General features: G+C 49.4%; 1 protein-coding gene across 1 annotated transcript in view; it reads left to right on the forward strand.

The window, feature by feature from the left end:
- The window catches only part of PTGFRN (prostaglandin F2 receptor inhibitor), a 67,094-nt gene extending 62,928 nt beyond the window's left edge, over window positions 1-4,166 (forward strand). Inside the window, exon 9 of the mRNA XM_039555724.1 lies at window positions 630-4,166. Coding sequence (XP_039411658.1) covers window positions 630-796 — 167 coding nt within the window. The 3' untranslated portion in view covers window positions 797-4,166. The remainder of the gene's footprint in view (window positions 1-629) is intronic.
- Window positions 4,167-16,330: the final 12,164 nt, after the last annotated feature.

Below are 16,330 nucleotides of genomic sequence, written 5' to 3' on the forward strand. Positions count from 1 at the left end.
TCATTTTTGGAAGTTCCCTGAACTTGAAATGAACAATAAGCTTTTGTTCTCCCCACTGTGCTGATAACTATTAAAACTGTACTTTCCAAACTCCTTACAGTTCTTACTGCCTTTTAACTGAGCAGTAGGTACTTCAAAATCCATTTTTTTGTTTAGGCACCAGCTTTGAAGGTTGATTAGACAGGGTAAATATATAGTAATTCGAATAATTCAAAGCAAAAAGGAGTCTACTCCTTGCTTTTTGGAAACATGTAAAAAAGAATGCAGCCACACTCAGCCTCGGATGGAGAAACAATCCAGTGCTTTTGTATGGAGAAATGTGTGATAGAGTGACTCTTGGAATGAACTTTACTTTGCTATCTCACTCCAAGGCTCTTCTGGTGCTTCCAACCTTTCCAAGGCTTTGAAAGGGTGGAGGAAGAAGAGGAAAGGGAGACCAGTAAAAGAGCAATTTTTCAAACCTGGGAAGATGGAAATCAAGAAAGAAATTACACTGATTTTCTTTCTGAAGTAATTAATCTGCCACTGGCTGAATAATGGGGGATTTTCTCCTTTTTCAGGCAAGAAGAAATAAAGGGGATGTCTGAATTTCTCAGTGATATCTTAACGACTCTGCCTTCCTTTTTCAGTTCTGAATGCTTTCAAGTATCCCCTGTTGATTGGCATCGGTCTGGCCACTGTCATTGGACTCCTCTCCTGCCTTATTGGGTACTGCAGCTCCCGTTGGTGCTGCAAGAAGGAAGTGCAGGAAACGAGACGAGAGCGTCGCCGGCTAATGTCGATGGAGATGGACTGAGGGTGGGAGCTGGACACACTTGCATTTTGGGAGAGACTCACAGGGCTCTTGGATTGTGTTGAGACACTTGCTCACAGTCCCAGACAAGACAGTGCGTTTGCTCTCTGATATCAGCCTGGACCTCAAGCTTCTCCTCGTTACACGTCATGTCCTGAGAACAATCAGGCCATATTTAGCAACTTGGGAGTTCTCCTTTTCCAGCAGCACTTTCTGCATAGGGATCGTGTCCTTCTAATGTGCAAACTGTTGAGCCTTCTTTCAGCAGGGCCCTGTGACAAAATTCATTAATGTTTTGTTTGTTTGTTCATTGGTTTTATTTCCCCCCTTGTGGTTTTGGAAAGATGTCCCTGTACGAAAGCAAGGTGGGCAGGATGATGGATGGGAAAGAGGCTGGTAAAAGTGTTAGACTTCCACTGTATTAACCAATCTACTTTTCCCGTCTATCTCCACACCACCATCCTGTTCCCTTTCTCTCTCCACCTTGGTATCTCAGAGACTTCTCTGTGTTGGGTTGAAAGCTGGGGAAGGTTCCTGTGCTGGAACTATCATGAGGCTGTTCCAGCAAAGAATTGTTTTATGGTTGTCAGCATGCCTTCTCTTCCCTGGCTTTCCAGGAGATTGAGTTAATCTTGACACATAACTTGCCTGGTGGAGGTCTTTGAAGCACTTTTATAAACCTTTTCTTTTCAGTGCTCAAAGCTCTTAGCTGTGGTGAGTAGGGACTAACTTGGCAACCCTTAAGAGTCAATCCTCAGACAAGCATTTGATGGATGTCTGCCTATGGCCACCTTCTTGCCCACCCTTCCACCTTCTCTTCTCCCCACTACAGCTGCTCACATTGTGCCTGAGACCCTGTTCTGCTTGTGGCAGGGGGGCACGTGGTATCTAGGGACAAGGCTCAGCCTTCTGCTGGCCTCAGCAGGGAGGTTGGAGACCTTGCTCCCCTGGTGATGGTGTGACTTATGAATACAGTTAGAGATGGATCTTCATCTGCAGTTGGCCAGCTGATTGTGTTTAGAGACTTGTAAACTATGTATTACCAAATGCACAGACCAGACTTCAGTGCTGCTTCTGCCAGTCACTCACTGGTAACCCTCGAACCTGTGAGCAGAATCTGAGATCTGCAGTAGCTGCAGTGCAGCTCAGGGCAGGAATAAGAGCAAGCCCAAGGGGGCATCCAGAATCCTTCAGGTTCCAACAGCCCTGGTCTTGAGCGTGGACCTGCAGCAGGCCTCTCCCCATGGGCTTGAGACCTATTCCTTGGTGCTATAGTACAGAAGTCCTGCTTTGGTCTTCCACATGCACTGACCTGGCTCCTGAGAGGGAGCAGCATCTTTGCCAGGCAGTTCTGTCTTCCCAGCACAGCTGGTGTTTTAAGCAATAAAGGTCAGAATAAAGATACTGTGTACAAACAAAGGAGGAAGTAGGACTTCACCACAGTCAGATGTGGTAGCCATGGTTTGGCTTGCATCAAGAAGGGTGAGAGATGCAGAGTTGAGTTCAGGGCTCAATCCTTTCCATGGTTTTTAAGATGGAAGATGGTAAAGAAGAACATCCATGGAAGGTAATGGCTGTGGTGTGCTGTTACCTGATTAGATATTAGTTATGTCCTAGACAATCTGCTTCTCTAATAGCTCATCCCACTGCGTATTCCAGGGGAGCTGCAGGTCTGGTATCTCGGCTATGAAGGTTTTTTGTGGTAAGTTTTCTTTGTGTGGGTTTTCTTTTTTTGTCTTGCCTTGTGACCTTTGTTCTGAGGCTGATGTGAGGGGGTTTTCCAGAAGGCTGCTCTGTGTCCTGTGTGTGAACATGCACCCAGTCACATCTGTGTGCATAGAGGTGTCCAGTGATTTTTGAAAGATGAATATGAAACATCTCAAAAATGGGCTTAATTTGCAAAGTTGGGGCTTGCAAGTTGTTATTTGACTCTTTAGGACATTTCATGTAGTATTCCAAAACTGGGACCCCCAGACCTACGAACCTCTGAAAGACTTTGGCCTGAAGGTTCATAGGAACTTTTCTTTCTGGCCTGATGTTTTTCTTTCTGGAAGAGCTCTGAAAAGGCCTCTGTTGTAGGCAGACTTAGCTGCCTTTCCTGAAGAATGGGGCAAAAGCAGTCTGTACCTTCCACTGTGAATGCCCAGAAATCTGTAGCAATGCTTTCCAAAGGAAGGGAGTTCAGGAAAGGACTCACTCAGATATTACTTTGACAGCAAGAATTTTTCTTCTTCTCCTGTCCCTGCTGTAGTGAAATCTTGCTTTTTCCTGGGATGTTATGAAACACTATCCTGATGTTTGGGATGCTGGCTGTTGTAGCAGCTTCTTTCCTGCATTAACATCTGCCTTTCTTCTCAGAAGGCATGTGGCATTGGGGCATATTGGGAGGGGTGGAAGTGGTGGTGAAGCTCTAAGCCCAGCATCATTCACTTTTTGTCCTGGCAGACTGACTTCTTGTCTACGCCCTTGGTAAAGTTTTAGGGAGAGAGGATCATGACCGTAATGCAATAATTAGGGAATGGATGAGCAGGGAACCGCCAGCTCTTCCCAAACACACAATATAGCACACTTCCTCCCTGCTGGAAAAAAACTCAGGGTTATTTTGGTCAGGGCTCCCTTCTTCTCTAGTGAAAGATCCCCATGTCCTTATCTAATGCTGATCTTCCTTCACAGCCCATAACAAACCATCTTTGTCACTCCAAGTGAAGGAAGTTTGCCACTAGCTTGTACTGCTGACAGCCCCTTGGAAGGCAATGCAGCATCCCATTCCACCCTGTACTTGCTGTAGTTGGAAGGCTAGAAGCTGAGGGGCTAGATCTAGCCCCCAGGTTTCCTTCTACTTGTGCCAATTTTGTATTATCCCCTTTTTTAAAAATAGAGTGTGAATCTTCTCTCTAAGGGAAAAAAAAAAAATCTAGGTCACTTTTCATGTTTTTTATTGTTGTTATTATTATTATTTCCTGTGTGACCAGGGTTTGTGTGAGTGGAGGTGTGTGTGCATCTGGTTGTGTATTAAACCTGCAGAGTATCAGAAGAGTAAGCTGCCTGTGGTGCAGTACAAGCATCCATCCCTGCTGCAACCTGTGGTATTGTCAAAGTATCCTAAGGGCTCACATTGATCTTCCTCTGTTTGCATTGCCACGTCTCCTGGTTAAGCTGGTAAATTCCTCCAGGCACTTGGAATTTCAATCCAGGGCAACCTTGAACATCATACAGCAGAAGGGCAAGGTATTTTCTTTCTTTTGTTTTAATTTCAAAGTTATAAAATAAAGTTTTGGGCACAATTCTGGAATGCAGGTACTGAATAGTTCTAACAATGCTGTGTAAAATGTTTCTTTTTATGTTTAAAATAAAGAGCGAGCCTTTTTGATTATGTCTGTGCTGTGGGTCTCGATGTCTGAGCTATGGGCAGTTCCTTCCTTGTACCCTGCATGTATGCAGACACTATTGCTGAAGGTATAAAATGTAAACCTTACAGTCCTGTTTCCAGCACTGTTCACCCTGTAAAATAAGCATGAGCCCTATTTTACAGTAAGTTTTAAATATTTGCCTACATTTCTGTGATGAATTGGGAAGCATAATTATTTTCTGAGTCTGTTGTGTTTCTACCCCACTGTAAGTCACCTTTTTTGTTGGGAGAGTTTTATTTTGATTAGCTAAGGCCAGGAGTCACAGTTGGGAGTGTACATTTAATATCTGCTGTAAAACCTGGCATTAGATGTTGAGTCTTCCTTGACCCCTTCATGAGGCTTCTTGTTTCCAAGGTACCAGGAGGAAAATCAATAGTGTTGGAAGAAAACTTCCTGCTTTCTTTGCCAGTGGCTGAATTTAGGATGGTTTTTTACCCCCAGCAACCGTGTAAAGACACCAAAATCATACAGCAAGGAGGTGACTTGCTGTCATGGTTTAATCCCAGCTGGCTGCCAAACCCCACACAGCCCCTCGCTCACTCCCCCACCGGCGGGATGGAGGAGAGAACTGGAAGGGTAAAAGTGAAAAAAGTCCATGAGTTGAGATAAAGACAGTTTAATAGGGAAAGCACAAGGCATGCACTCAAGCAAAGCAAACCAAGGAATTCATTCCCCCCTTGCCATGGGCAGGCAGGTGTTCAGCCATCCCCAGGGGAGCAGGGCTCTGTCACGCATAGCGCCGACTTGGGAAGACAAAAACCATGGCTCTGAATGTTCCCCCTTCCTCCTCCTTCCACCAGTTTCATATGCCCAGCATGGCACTCTCTGGTCTGGGGTATCCCTGGGGTCAGTTGAGGTCACCTGTCCTGGCTGTGTCCCCTCCCACCTCCCTGTGCCCCCAGCCCACTCGCTGCTGGGGTGGGGTGAGAGGCAGAAAAGGCCTTGGCTCTGTGTGAGCTCTGCCCAGCAGTGGGGAAAACCTCCCTGCACTATCAGCACTGCTTCCAGCACGAATCCAAGACACAGCCCCATGCCAGCTACTGTGAAGAAAATGAACTTCATTCCATCCAAAACCAGCACACTTGCTTTCCAGCAGGAAGTTGTTTGAGGCAGCAGTGGTTTTGGGATGCCAAGGTGAGCTTTGGCAAGGTGAGTTTGTGTTCAGAGTGCTGTATGCTCTGAGATGGTTGCAGTGCAGGCCAGGTGACAGCAAAGTGTGTACCCTTGGCTTCTTTCTACATGGAAAGTGTGCTCTGCAGACTGTGCTTGCAGGAAGCTGGAAGGTGGCACCAAGCTCTAAATCCTTAAGAAGCAACAGGAGCCATCAGCTGAGATAGAGGAATGTCATAAATGGTCCCTCAGCAGAGCCTCTGCCAGCTGCAGGTGTCCAACACACACTTGTACAGCAGCAAGGAGTGGTGTGCCTGTGGGACAGCAGTCCTTGACCTTGAGCTGTGCAGGTTACAGCTTACAGTAAGCTTGGGTTAGCTTTTATGAAATTTGCTTGCCTTCCCTACCCCCTGGGATGACCTGGGTCTTAATACTGTTCTTGTAAACGTGCTAGGATTTTGTCATAAGAAAGAAAGCTGAAAAGTTTAAGTCTGGAAATGAAAGGGGGTATTGGCAAGTAAGTGCCTGGGTGTTGCAGTGAATGATGGGCGGTATCAAGTCTCTCACAATCTTGGTACCTGCCATGGGCTCAGCTCAGCCACCTGCTGATAGAGGTATGGCCTGCTGCCATAGGGGTAGTCTGAAAAGCACTTTTGTGCCAGAGCCTGAGAGTTCAGTTGCTTTCATAACACCAGGCTCAGGCAACACGCTTGGCTGTCCTTTTTCTCTGACAGAGCCTAGTGGTGCTGCTATGGCTCTGGCTGACTGCCCTGCTCGGGTCAGGGGCGGTCCAAAAACCCTCTGTGGGCTGAAGCTGATTGGTGTCAAACAGGATGCATGAGAAGACCTGCCAGTTCTTTGTCATGTGAAGGCGAAGCCCAGTCATGCAAATCTTCTGAGGAAATGTGTGGCTTTAGCCTTTCCTGTGGGACTTCCCACACTTGTGTGATTGCAGGGGGCTGAGGTCTGCACAGCAGGTATCAGGACAGATAGTGTTTCAAGAGAGAGTCTTTCAGTGACTGACTGAAGCTGTGGGATGTGCTAACTGAAGGCAAAGCCACTGCTCATTCTTGTGCCAGGCAAGTACACCTTAAATGCCACGTGTAGCCTTCAGTCAGACAGCCCTTTGCCAGGGGTCTCCTTCTGCTACTGAGGAAAATGGCATTGTGCTGTGGTCAGCAGATGACTGATCCTGAGAGCTCCAGGGGAATGCTTGGGTTATTGAGGAAACCAGGCTCTGTGGATTCCCAGATCCCTCAGAAGAGCTGCCATAGACACAAGCTGTTCTCCTCTCCCTGGCAGCAGAGTTGCATTCCATGAAGTGCCAGAAGCATCAGAGCATGTCTGCTTCCACCTCTGCCAAGGGATAGAGAGGCAGGACTTCGCAATACAGGCTTTGTGAAAGCAAGTTACCATTGTATTATACTTTGTTCATCTGGGGCTTTACAACCTCCAGCATGTGCTGGGCCTTAGACCAGACCACGGACTTTGGGTGCACCTCTGTAATTGTCAGAGGTGAGTGATGAAGCTGCAGACAGACAGACACAAAGTTCTGTTTCCCCTTGGCAACTTAACCTGGCTTATGCCCTCTGGTTCCTTGCTTGTACGATGCTGGCAATGATTTGACATACTTAATGGATGGTAGGGAGTGCCAAAGACACTAAGTTCCTAAAAGTTTCCTAAAGGGTGGAGCTAGAGAGAAGGGAGGATGAACTTGCAGAGCTCCTTCAGCAGAGCTGGCAATGTGAACTTACCAGTTACTGGGCATCTGGGAACCCAGAGATGTCTGAGAGGACAGGACTGGTGTTGCTTTTGTAGCTTGTTGCCTCTGTGCTGCCTTCAGCTCTACAAAGGCCCTGGCATGATGTGCAGTGTCTGGGACACTTAGACTGTGGTAAACAGGGAAGATACCCGTGCTGCTTAGCATTTGCCTGGATGCATGAAAGCTGTGTGTGGTTACAGTCAAATGCAGGTTCTGAATGCAAGTGCAGTAGCTGTAACCTCCCCTTTGGTGTTCAGGTACATCCTTTTTCTGTCCCCAAACTTGTTTGCTGATTTAATCTGTGTTTTCTTCCCTCTGCCTTATCTCTTGTTTTTCATGCTTCCCTTCAGGAGCCTTTTCCTGCCTGTGTCTCTCTGCATCTAAAGGATGATGGCCTTTTGTGCTAGTCTCTCTGGAGTTGAGTGAGGGTACAGTGTTATGGTGTGTTCTTGAATCATCTGCTGGGAGCTCAGGCTGCAGAACTCCAGCCCAGTGCCCGCCACAGATCACCTGCAAGGCTGGCATCCCGTGCACGTACACGCAAATGTTCTGTAGTCACTTTCCTCATGAGGACTCCAGGCAATATGCAAGGAAAGTAAGCATTTCTGATGGGGAAATGACTCCAAAGAGACATTTATATTCCCTTTGCCAAAGCAGAAGGGACAGATTTTCTTTCTAAGAAAGATGGGTTTAGCCTGCTTTCTCCATCTGCTTGCTATCATAACACAAATTCTGCTCAGTGTCTAGGAGTTCCAGACAAGCAACCATTGTGCTGAACATTTTCATTTTTCAGGATAACAACGACGTGATTCATTGTTAACACCCAGGATAGCTACTCTGGACTTGAGAAACAGGTAATTAAGGAATGTAATTTATCTGAGCTACTCGAGATATGTATCTTGGAGTAAGAACCTGAAGGCACTTGTTTCTCGCTGCTGCTGTAGAGGAAAGCGCAGCTCACCCGAGACATGAGAATTAGGCAAGACATTTGTATAAAAGTATTGGGCAGACAGGTAGGGGCTGAGAAAAATGAGGTAATGGCAGCTCCCTCTAGTGATGGACTGGGGAGGAGGGAAGAAGCCACAGCAGGGAGCTGTGGTCATTATGCAACCAACAGACAGATGATGGGTCCTCAGTTTCTCTCCAAACATAGCTTATGTCTCCGTGAAAACACTTCCGGGATGGATTCTGATCTCGATTTTGTTACTTGTGTAACACCTCTGCCTTTGCATAAGAGTCCTTGCATGATGGTTATCTGGATGAATCCAGTCTGCTCTAACTGTGGTTTTTATCCATGCGCAGGCTCCTAGACTTCAGCCAAGCAGCTTTGCTGCTGTGTGGCTACTGGAGTCAACCATGCCTCATACTAAGGTCCCTGGTGTGTTATCCACAGTGTCCAGTCCCTCTGAAGGTGTCTCCTCTAGTAGCTCTGCCAACAGCAAGTGACTGAGTTTCTTGGAGTATTTAGAGCAAAATCATTGCCATAAGGTGAGTCTTCCCGTAAAAAAATGATAATGTGTCTTTCCACTTTTATTGTGGCTTTGGCTTTCTCCCACAGAGACAGACCTTACACACAGGACAGACCTGGTTTGTGTCACTGCCCACTCTCTCCTCTTGCCCCCATCACTGCAGGCTGACCAGCATGGCCTCTTCCTCTAGCTCAGAAATGTCCATCTCTGGTTTTTCCAGGGAGAGCCCCTTCAGCTCAGAGTGCTCAGACTGGTAGAATGATATGTTTCATTAGAAATAAGATGTTAAGGTCCTTTTGAAGTTGATGGCTTTTCCTGTAGCCTTTCAGGTCTGTGCTGAGATGTCTTTGCCTTGTGCCATTATCTTTTTTTTTCTCTCTTCTTTCTGTCTCCTACAGTTCCCTGCATGGATGAATGCAGAAAAGGTCTTTTCAGAAAAGGTCTATAAAGGTCTTTTGTAAGTTGCTATTCATTAAATTCCCCTTCCTCGCTCCGACTGTGTACAGTGTTAACAAGAGAGCTCTCAGGACCCTTGGGCATGGCACTGCTGTCTTTAAACCCTCCATTACCTCCTGTCCGTTGTGGCAGCAGCATGTTGCTGGAGTGTCACCTCTTCCCAGCTTGTCTGAGACCCACATTTCAGCAGTGAGTGGTGTTCTCCAAGTCCCTGGGAGTAGCAGGGGAGTTCTGCAGGCTCTCTTAGTTGGAAGGTGTCAGGCAAAAGGAAGATAGCTGCTGCTGCTGTGTTGCAGTAGTGAGCACATCCTTTATCAAGCCCTTCAGTGGCAGCATTGAAGGGGGAGTTGCTTTCACACTGGGACTGACAAGCCGAGCACAAACAAGTGAGATGTAGTGTGTACATTTGCAACTCCTCCTGCCATCTCTGTTTAATCAAAGCAGTGTACCCTGCAGGCTTTCCCTGGAGCTCACTGCAGCTCCTGCCTTTTGTTTGAAGGGAATTTGTTTGGCTCAGAGTAAATATAACGTGGCCTTTCTGTGACGATAGCCAAGACACCGTTCTGTGGTGCAAATGGAGGATACCAGCAGCAACAGCCTCAGTATCACCTGCAATGTGCTCTGCTCTCATGGTGCTTGTATGACAGTGAGGGCAGTGTGGGGTGGCGTTGTCCAGAGTGCTCTACCCAAACCTAAGGAGGGTGAAAAGGTGACATATAGGAACCAGAGCATGTGCTGTGTGGCCAGGTACAGCTCTCTGGTTGCTGAAAACACCCAGCCCACCATGTTAATACTACATTGTGAGTCAAGGTTCCCCTGGCAACCCCTCAGGCCCCAAGCTGAATTTCTTTGGGCACCTGCATATGGATACTTGAAGAGAAAAGATGCTTTAGGAGCTTCAAGAGGAACTGAAGCTGGCAGTTATGGGATTTTTTAAAGGGCCACTCCAGCTCTGCTGTTGGGCCTTGCAAAGCCACTGCTACTCCTGTGATCTCAGAGGAGTGGGAAAGAGGGAGTTCTTTCAGGCAGATGAGCAAAGGCTTTGATGGTAGGCGAGCTGTAAGTGCAGTTCTGCCATTGCTACCTTGCTTTGTCATTTCAGGAGCAGCACTGTGTAATGGTCCCATGCTGCTGGCAGTGCAGGGCTGGCCCCACTCCCCTGGTGCAGAAAACACTTCAGTATCCTGGCTGGTAAGGATGGGACTTTCTGTCTGTGTAGATGGTGGGGTTTTATGTGGTGGGGTTTCCCCTGGCAGCCCCAGTGCGGCTCCGTGGGACCTCCAACCCCTCCGTCTTCAGCCCCAGCCCCACGGTTGCCTGCCTACAACTCCTGGGTGCTCTGCTCACTGCAGCAGCCGCAGGGCAGGGAAAAATCCACGCACTTTCAGATTCACACACTGCCACTGGAGAGGCACGTGCTTCCTGAAGTGCCTTGGAACCCTCTGCCTACCTCTAGGACTGGGAAACACGTTTTTGTGCATATTCCACCTGGGTTAGGAGAGCACCTCCCTACTGCAGCTACTGGTGTAATGGGTTTTGGGAATTGGAGTTGTCATTTTCCCAGCCTAGATGTATTTAACAATTGGTTGCAGCAATGGGTGTTTAATTCTCTTGCTAGCATTTCCAGGCCAGCTATTTAGTTTTATTTTTTTCAAACCCTCTTGCTTCTGGAAATCCTGTAATCGAATCCAAGCTCTGTCAATCTAATTAGTTTTGAAGTGTAGAATCTCCATAACTTAGAGACCTAAATAAGCAGCTTAATATGAAAACCTAGTTTCTCTCCCAACACGTAACACCGTTCTGCATTCCCCCACAGAAATTCCTCCTGAACAACAGCCCACTGCAATTGCTCTCCTATCCCTCTGTTAACCTCCCTCCTCTCTTCCCCAGCCTCTGCCCTGGCTGTGTCCATCGGGAACCGAAACAACCAGGCGCATCCCTCTGCTGCTCTGCTTCAAAGAGTCTTTCATGATGCTGCTTGTGTAAAAGATGCTGATGCTGCTTCAAATGCCAGCACAGAGCGGTCCGGGGGCGGCATGGAGCAGCTCCTGGTGCTGCACAGAAGCCGGGCTGGGCAGGGGGGCTGCACTGGGAGACTTCACGGTGACGTGAGCAGGCCCTGCGTGTGCTGCAGAGGGGGATCTCTGGAATTTATGGAGGGCAGGCTGCACCACAGAGCATGGCCTGATGTGGTGCAGGGAAGGGCAGCTGCTGAGCAGGGCCTCTGTGCTGTGGTGCTGCACCACTGGCTCCTCTCTGGGGTGCTGTGAGGAGCTGGCAGGGAGGAGCTGAATTAACTTCCTTGGTGCAGCATCCATCCAGGTCTCCAGCAGTGTGTTGTCTCTCTCAGCTTTCCACTGACTGAAGCAAAGCTGAGATGTCCAGTAGATTTACGTCAGAAACGCACTGCTGGCCCGAACTACAAAGACTATGGCTCTATAGAGGAGTGAGGTTTTCAGCCCTTTTGTATGGGTAGAAGGTTTTAAAAAAAATGAAAATAAGGGCAAACACACACACAAAATGGAAAATCACTTTTAACTAGGGCAAGACTGGGGCATGTGGTTTAGGCTTTGCTTATGTACCCTTGGCAGAGCAGATTCAGAACAAGTGTTTTTGCCTGCTGCTGTGGCGGTGAAGCAGGAATAACCCATCCCCCTTTCCTGGTTTCTCTGGTTGGTTGTCTCTGCAGTGCCCTGGCCAACTGTGCTCTTCTTTGACCTTTTTTCCAGTAGAAATCATGGTGCAAATATGAGCAAGCACCCATTCATCAAAAAAGAGTTGTGGGTATCCTCGGCTGAGCGTGGCCAGAGTCCTTAGAAGCTGCAATTGTACAAGACAGGTGTTTCTCTGCTTCTCGGCCAGTTCTGCTCTTCGATTTCAATTTCTATTGTTTTGTTTGTGCTTTTAATTATTTGCTTTCAGTTGCTGTACTGTATTGTGTTTTTTTCAGTGCAAACCGACCCAACAACCTTTCTGTGCTGCTGTGGGATTTTGCTCATGAAGACCCTGACCTTGCCCTGCATTGGAGCCACATCCCATGCAGGCCACACAAGATTTGAGTAAAGGAAGCAAACTTTCCCACCACCATGAGAAAAGGTTGTTATTTTCTTCACCTTTGCTAGTCTTCCCCTTTGTTTTTTGTGTCTCTCTGGTTTTCCTGGGACTGACAAGGAGTTTGGCTCTGCAGCACATTGGGTGTGGGGAGATCTGCATCCACCGAGATCTCGCTTGGCTCCGACAGCCCAAGGTGGAAGCCACGTGGCAGCAAGGCGAGCTCCCAGCAAAGTGAGCGTGCCTCCAGCAGGAGCTAGAGGGATTTGGGCATTTATGCTTCGTCAGGAGGTTTCTAGCTGTGAGAGTGTGCCCGGGGGAGCACAGCTGAGCTGCCGGCCTTGGGGAAGCCAGGCAGCAGGCCGGCTCGCTCTGTAATTGGGGGCAGTAACCAGCTGCCTTTGATGTCTGAGCTGGGCTGAGAAAACCTGATGGCAGACTTCAAAGTCTGTTGCGCCAGCTCCCCTGATTATCTGTAGGCTTCTGGCGCGTCCCCCAAGACTGCCAGATTATCCCAGCTAATGCTGTGCTCTTCCCCGTGTCCCCCCCACCCTGCCTGGCGCCAGCCTCTTGCTTTCAAGGCTGCAGCTTCCATCCCTCCCTGTCCTTCTGCCTCTCCCCAGGCACTGTGGGTGTACGGCAGTGGCATTTCTGGGTGGGAGACAGAGCTCCCGAGACTTGTGAGGCAGAGGCAGCATTTTTGGAGAGCTTGCCTACAGCCTGCACCCCTGGGCTGTGTTCTTCCTCCCCATTTGGTCACAAGAGCAGCCTGAAATGCGGGGAGCTCCGTGCAGCTGCTCTTTGCAAGGCACAGAGGTGTTTACAGCCACGAAGGCACCAGGTGCCTTTCCCTGCCTTTCCCCTCCTAACAGGCTTTCGGAAGCAGGGCTCCCACCCACGCTGCCTCAGGGCATGATGCACAAGCTCAGGAGGGCTGCAAGGACAGGCCTGTGTTGGATTTTTCCTCTTCAGCCTCTCTGCTGGGACCTCAGATTAGTCCCTGGCTCCTTTTGCCACCTGTTCTGGTGCTGAGGGAGCCCCAGGCTGCTGGCAGAGATGTGATGGGCAGGTCATTGCTGAGGGCTTGGCTGGGATGGGGCGAGGAGGTGGCAGAGCCTTGGGGCTGAGCAGAGGCCCTGAAACCCACACCTCTCCCAGGGCAGTTTGCTTTCACCTGGGATATTGCATGGCAATGACAAAAGCTCATGGGGAAACCCTCCCTTTTATGAGCTGGGCTTTGTTTCCTCACAGAGCAAGCAACTTGTACAAATCTGGATTTGCCGGTGACATGGTTTGAGGTCTGATTTCCTTTGGATGGTGGTGTTTGCTGTGACTTTTCAGTGGAAACCAGCAACGAATGTGATGGCTACAGGCTCAGGAAACCACAGATTCCCTAACCCCAGGAGCCCAAACGGGGTGAGGGAACTCATGGGAGCCACATAGCCTGACAGGGATCTGGGCTGCAACCATTCCCGTGTTTGCCTAATAGCTTTTGGTTCTCAACAGACTCTTCCCCCCTAAAACCCAACACTGATTACTGGGTCACCTCCTTCATCCTCACCAACTTCCTCCGCAGCATTTCTACCCTGTGCCTTATTCCCATCTCTCCCCAGGCTCACTGCAGTGTGTAAGGTGAGCGTCAGCACTTGTCTAGCCAGGAGGTTTCCAAGTCACTGTGGATGTTGCTGATGGCTGCTCTGCTCTTTTAGGCAGAGCCTCCACCCTGGCTGCACTGGGCTTGGTAAAACTTCCCATGCTGCATTTTTGGTGCCGTTTTTCTGGAAAGCTTTGACCCAAAGTGTCTGAGCAGCATCCAAAAAGGATGCATTCGAAGGGATCCAGGGAGAGGCAGGAGGAAGGAGAACAGGTATGAAGGCATGCAATTAAAGGTGGTCATCACCAGTGTGAAAGGCAAAGCTAGAGGTGTGGGCAACCCAATCTCCAGCTTTATGCTCTGGAGTGGGAGATGGTGATACCCTGCTGGGGTGTGCTGACAGGTGGCCCTGCTATGGTGCTGGCAGCAGCCAGGCTGTTCCAGGGGCTAGAAGCCGGGAGTGTTTAGTCCCTATGGGCCTCTGCAGCACTTCACCAAGTGGGGTGCCTGGGCACATGTACCTCCTGGCTCAGAGGAGGCAAGTTCTTTGCTCCATGTAGGTACAGACAGGGACCCTCTGTGCTATTCAAGAAGCATATTTCCTTGTCATTTCCTGTCTGGTGTCATCCCCAGAAAAATAGGGCAAGGGAATTTTTCTCCCCATGGATTTGGAGTCACTGATGCAGCTTCTAATGGCAGTGCTGTCTTTGTGAAGAATTCTCCGATCCCCTTCCTTCACTCTTCCCTGCTGTATGTCTGGTTGCATTGATTTCCCAGGGAGGAAGAGAGTGAGTTTTAGACTGTGCAGTCCCAGGAAGAGGGAGCTGTTGGTTTTGTCCATGGAGCATCATTATTGCCAGGGATAGGGCTGGGCCAGGCAATCCTATTCTCCCCAGTTTCTCTACTGCAAATGTGAACAGCGACTCATGCATCATTAGAGTTGCAAGCTTGGAGTTAAACTGTCCCCGAGTGTGTGTTTATCTGCACACTGACTGTTGGAAGCTCACTGAGGTTGAACTCCAAGTTTCCTTTCCATTTACTCTGTCACTGTAGCAGACATGCTTTTGATGCTTTTCCATCCTCCAAAATGGTAAGTGGGTTGGCTTACTGTCAACAGGATGATCCCCCAGGGCACTGCTGGGAGTGGGTTGCTCTTGGAAAGCAAACCTCTCCGTCCCTTTCCTTCTGAAATGGGAAGGTTTCATCCTGCAGCAGGGAACGTTAGCCTACCACAAGCTATGGCTCTCTCTGTGCATGGCTGTGTCCTGCTGCCACAGGGCACCGGCCCTCCTCAGGGTACAGGTGGGATCCTACAGGGACCTCTGCCTGTTGCCACAGCCTATCCCCCTGGATTTGGCTTTCTGGAGAGCTGTGTGGTGCTGTGGGAGCTGATGAGGAGCCGGCTGATGGAGGGTCAAGCCTTGCAGCAAGGGGCCTCTGCCTCCACCTCCCAGCCTCTCAGGCTGTCGTATGAGTTGGTTTTATAAATGGGGAAAGGAGGAACCTCATGTTTGTTTTGGGTTGTTACATGAATCTCTTTCCCTCTGGAAGCCCGCTGGGATCAAGCAAGAGGAGTTGTTTTATGGTTGGTTTTTGCTTGTGAATCCCTGAGCTAATTAAGTCATTCAGTCAATCCCGCTGGCAGTGTCAGGAGCAGCATGGCTCAGGGATAAATACTTGTGCCACCTGGGGAAAAAAAGCCCGACAACCCCAAAACAAAGAAAACAACCCCACCCCAAAAAAAAACCCCAAACCAAAAAGCCCAAATAATTTCAGAGAATGTCCCTGAGCCCATCTCTAGAGTTTTGGCTACATGCCTCAGAGACTGGGTTTTGCCTCTCCAGGATATGCCCCTATCAGCCTCCCACCATGTCCCAGGAAACCCCTGGCACCTGCCAGCAGGAGCAGCAGCATGTCCCAGGCAATGCAGCCACAGCACTTATCTCTGGGAATGTGCCAGAGCCCCTGGGACTGTGCTGGAGCCTCCTGACCTCGGTCTTCCAGTGCAGCTCCCTGTGATTTCATTGCTCCTGCAAGGAGTGCTGGGCCAGGATCTCCCACATCCATGTGCCTGCCCACGGGATGTGCATACAGGATAGAGTTCTTGGCCAACTCCTGGAGATTCTGTGGTGATCCTTCAAGAACCAACAAGCCAGCTGGAGTGGCTGTTACGATTCTCCTGACCCATGTAGTGGATGGGCTGGTGGGAGTGCTGTGGGAGAGACACCCCACTTGGGATGCCCCACTGCACCCTGAGGCAGAGCTTGATCAGCCATCTTCAAGGCGCACTACAGGCCACCCCAGCCTGTACCTAAGGCCTCATGCTGCTGCCTGCAGCCATGGGAAATAAATAGCTGCAGGAAGCTTCAGCCCTAGAAATGTGCTTCCATCCCTCCCTGGAATCCAGCCCCTTGCCCCCTCCTTGCTGTTAGCAGGGAGCAAGCTACTCCATGCAATAAAGTGGGAGGAGTGATACAGAGGTTTAGCCCATGAGCTGCTGTTGGACAGCAAAGCCACAGCCAGTAGGCACCCACAGGTGGGCTTCTGGCACAGACACAGTGGCAGAGGGGCTTTGGGCATCGTCACACTTGCCCAGCTGGCCTGGGGACAGGGTGCTGGCTGTCACCTCCCAGAGGGTGTTACTTTGCACCCTGCTCCGTAACTTCTCTCTGCCATTCTAAGCAG

Source organism: Corvus cornix, chromosome 1 (assembly GCF_000738735.6).
Source record: "Corvus cornix cornix isolate S_Up_H32 chromosome 1, ASM73873v5, whole genome shotgun sequence".
NCBI classification, from domain to species: domain Eukaryota; kingdom Metazoa; phylum Chordata; class Aves; order Passeriformes; family Corvidae; genus Corvus; species Corvus cornix.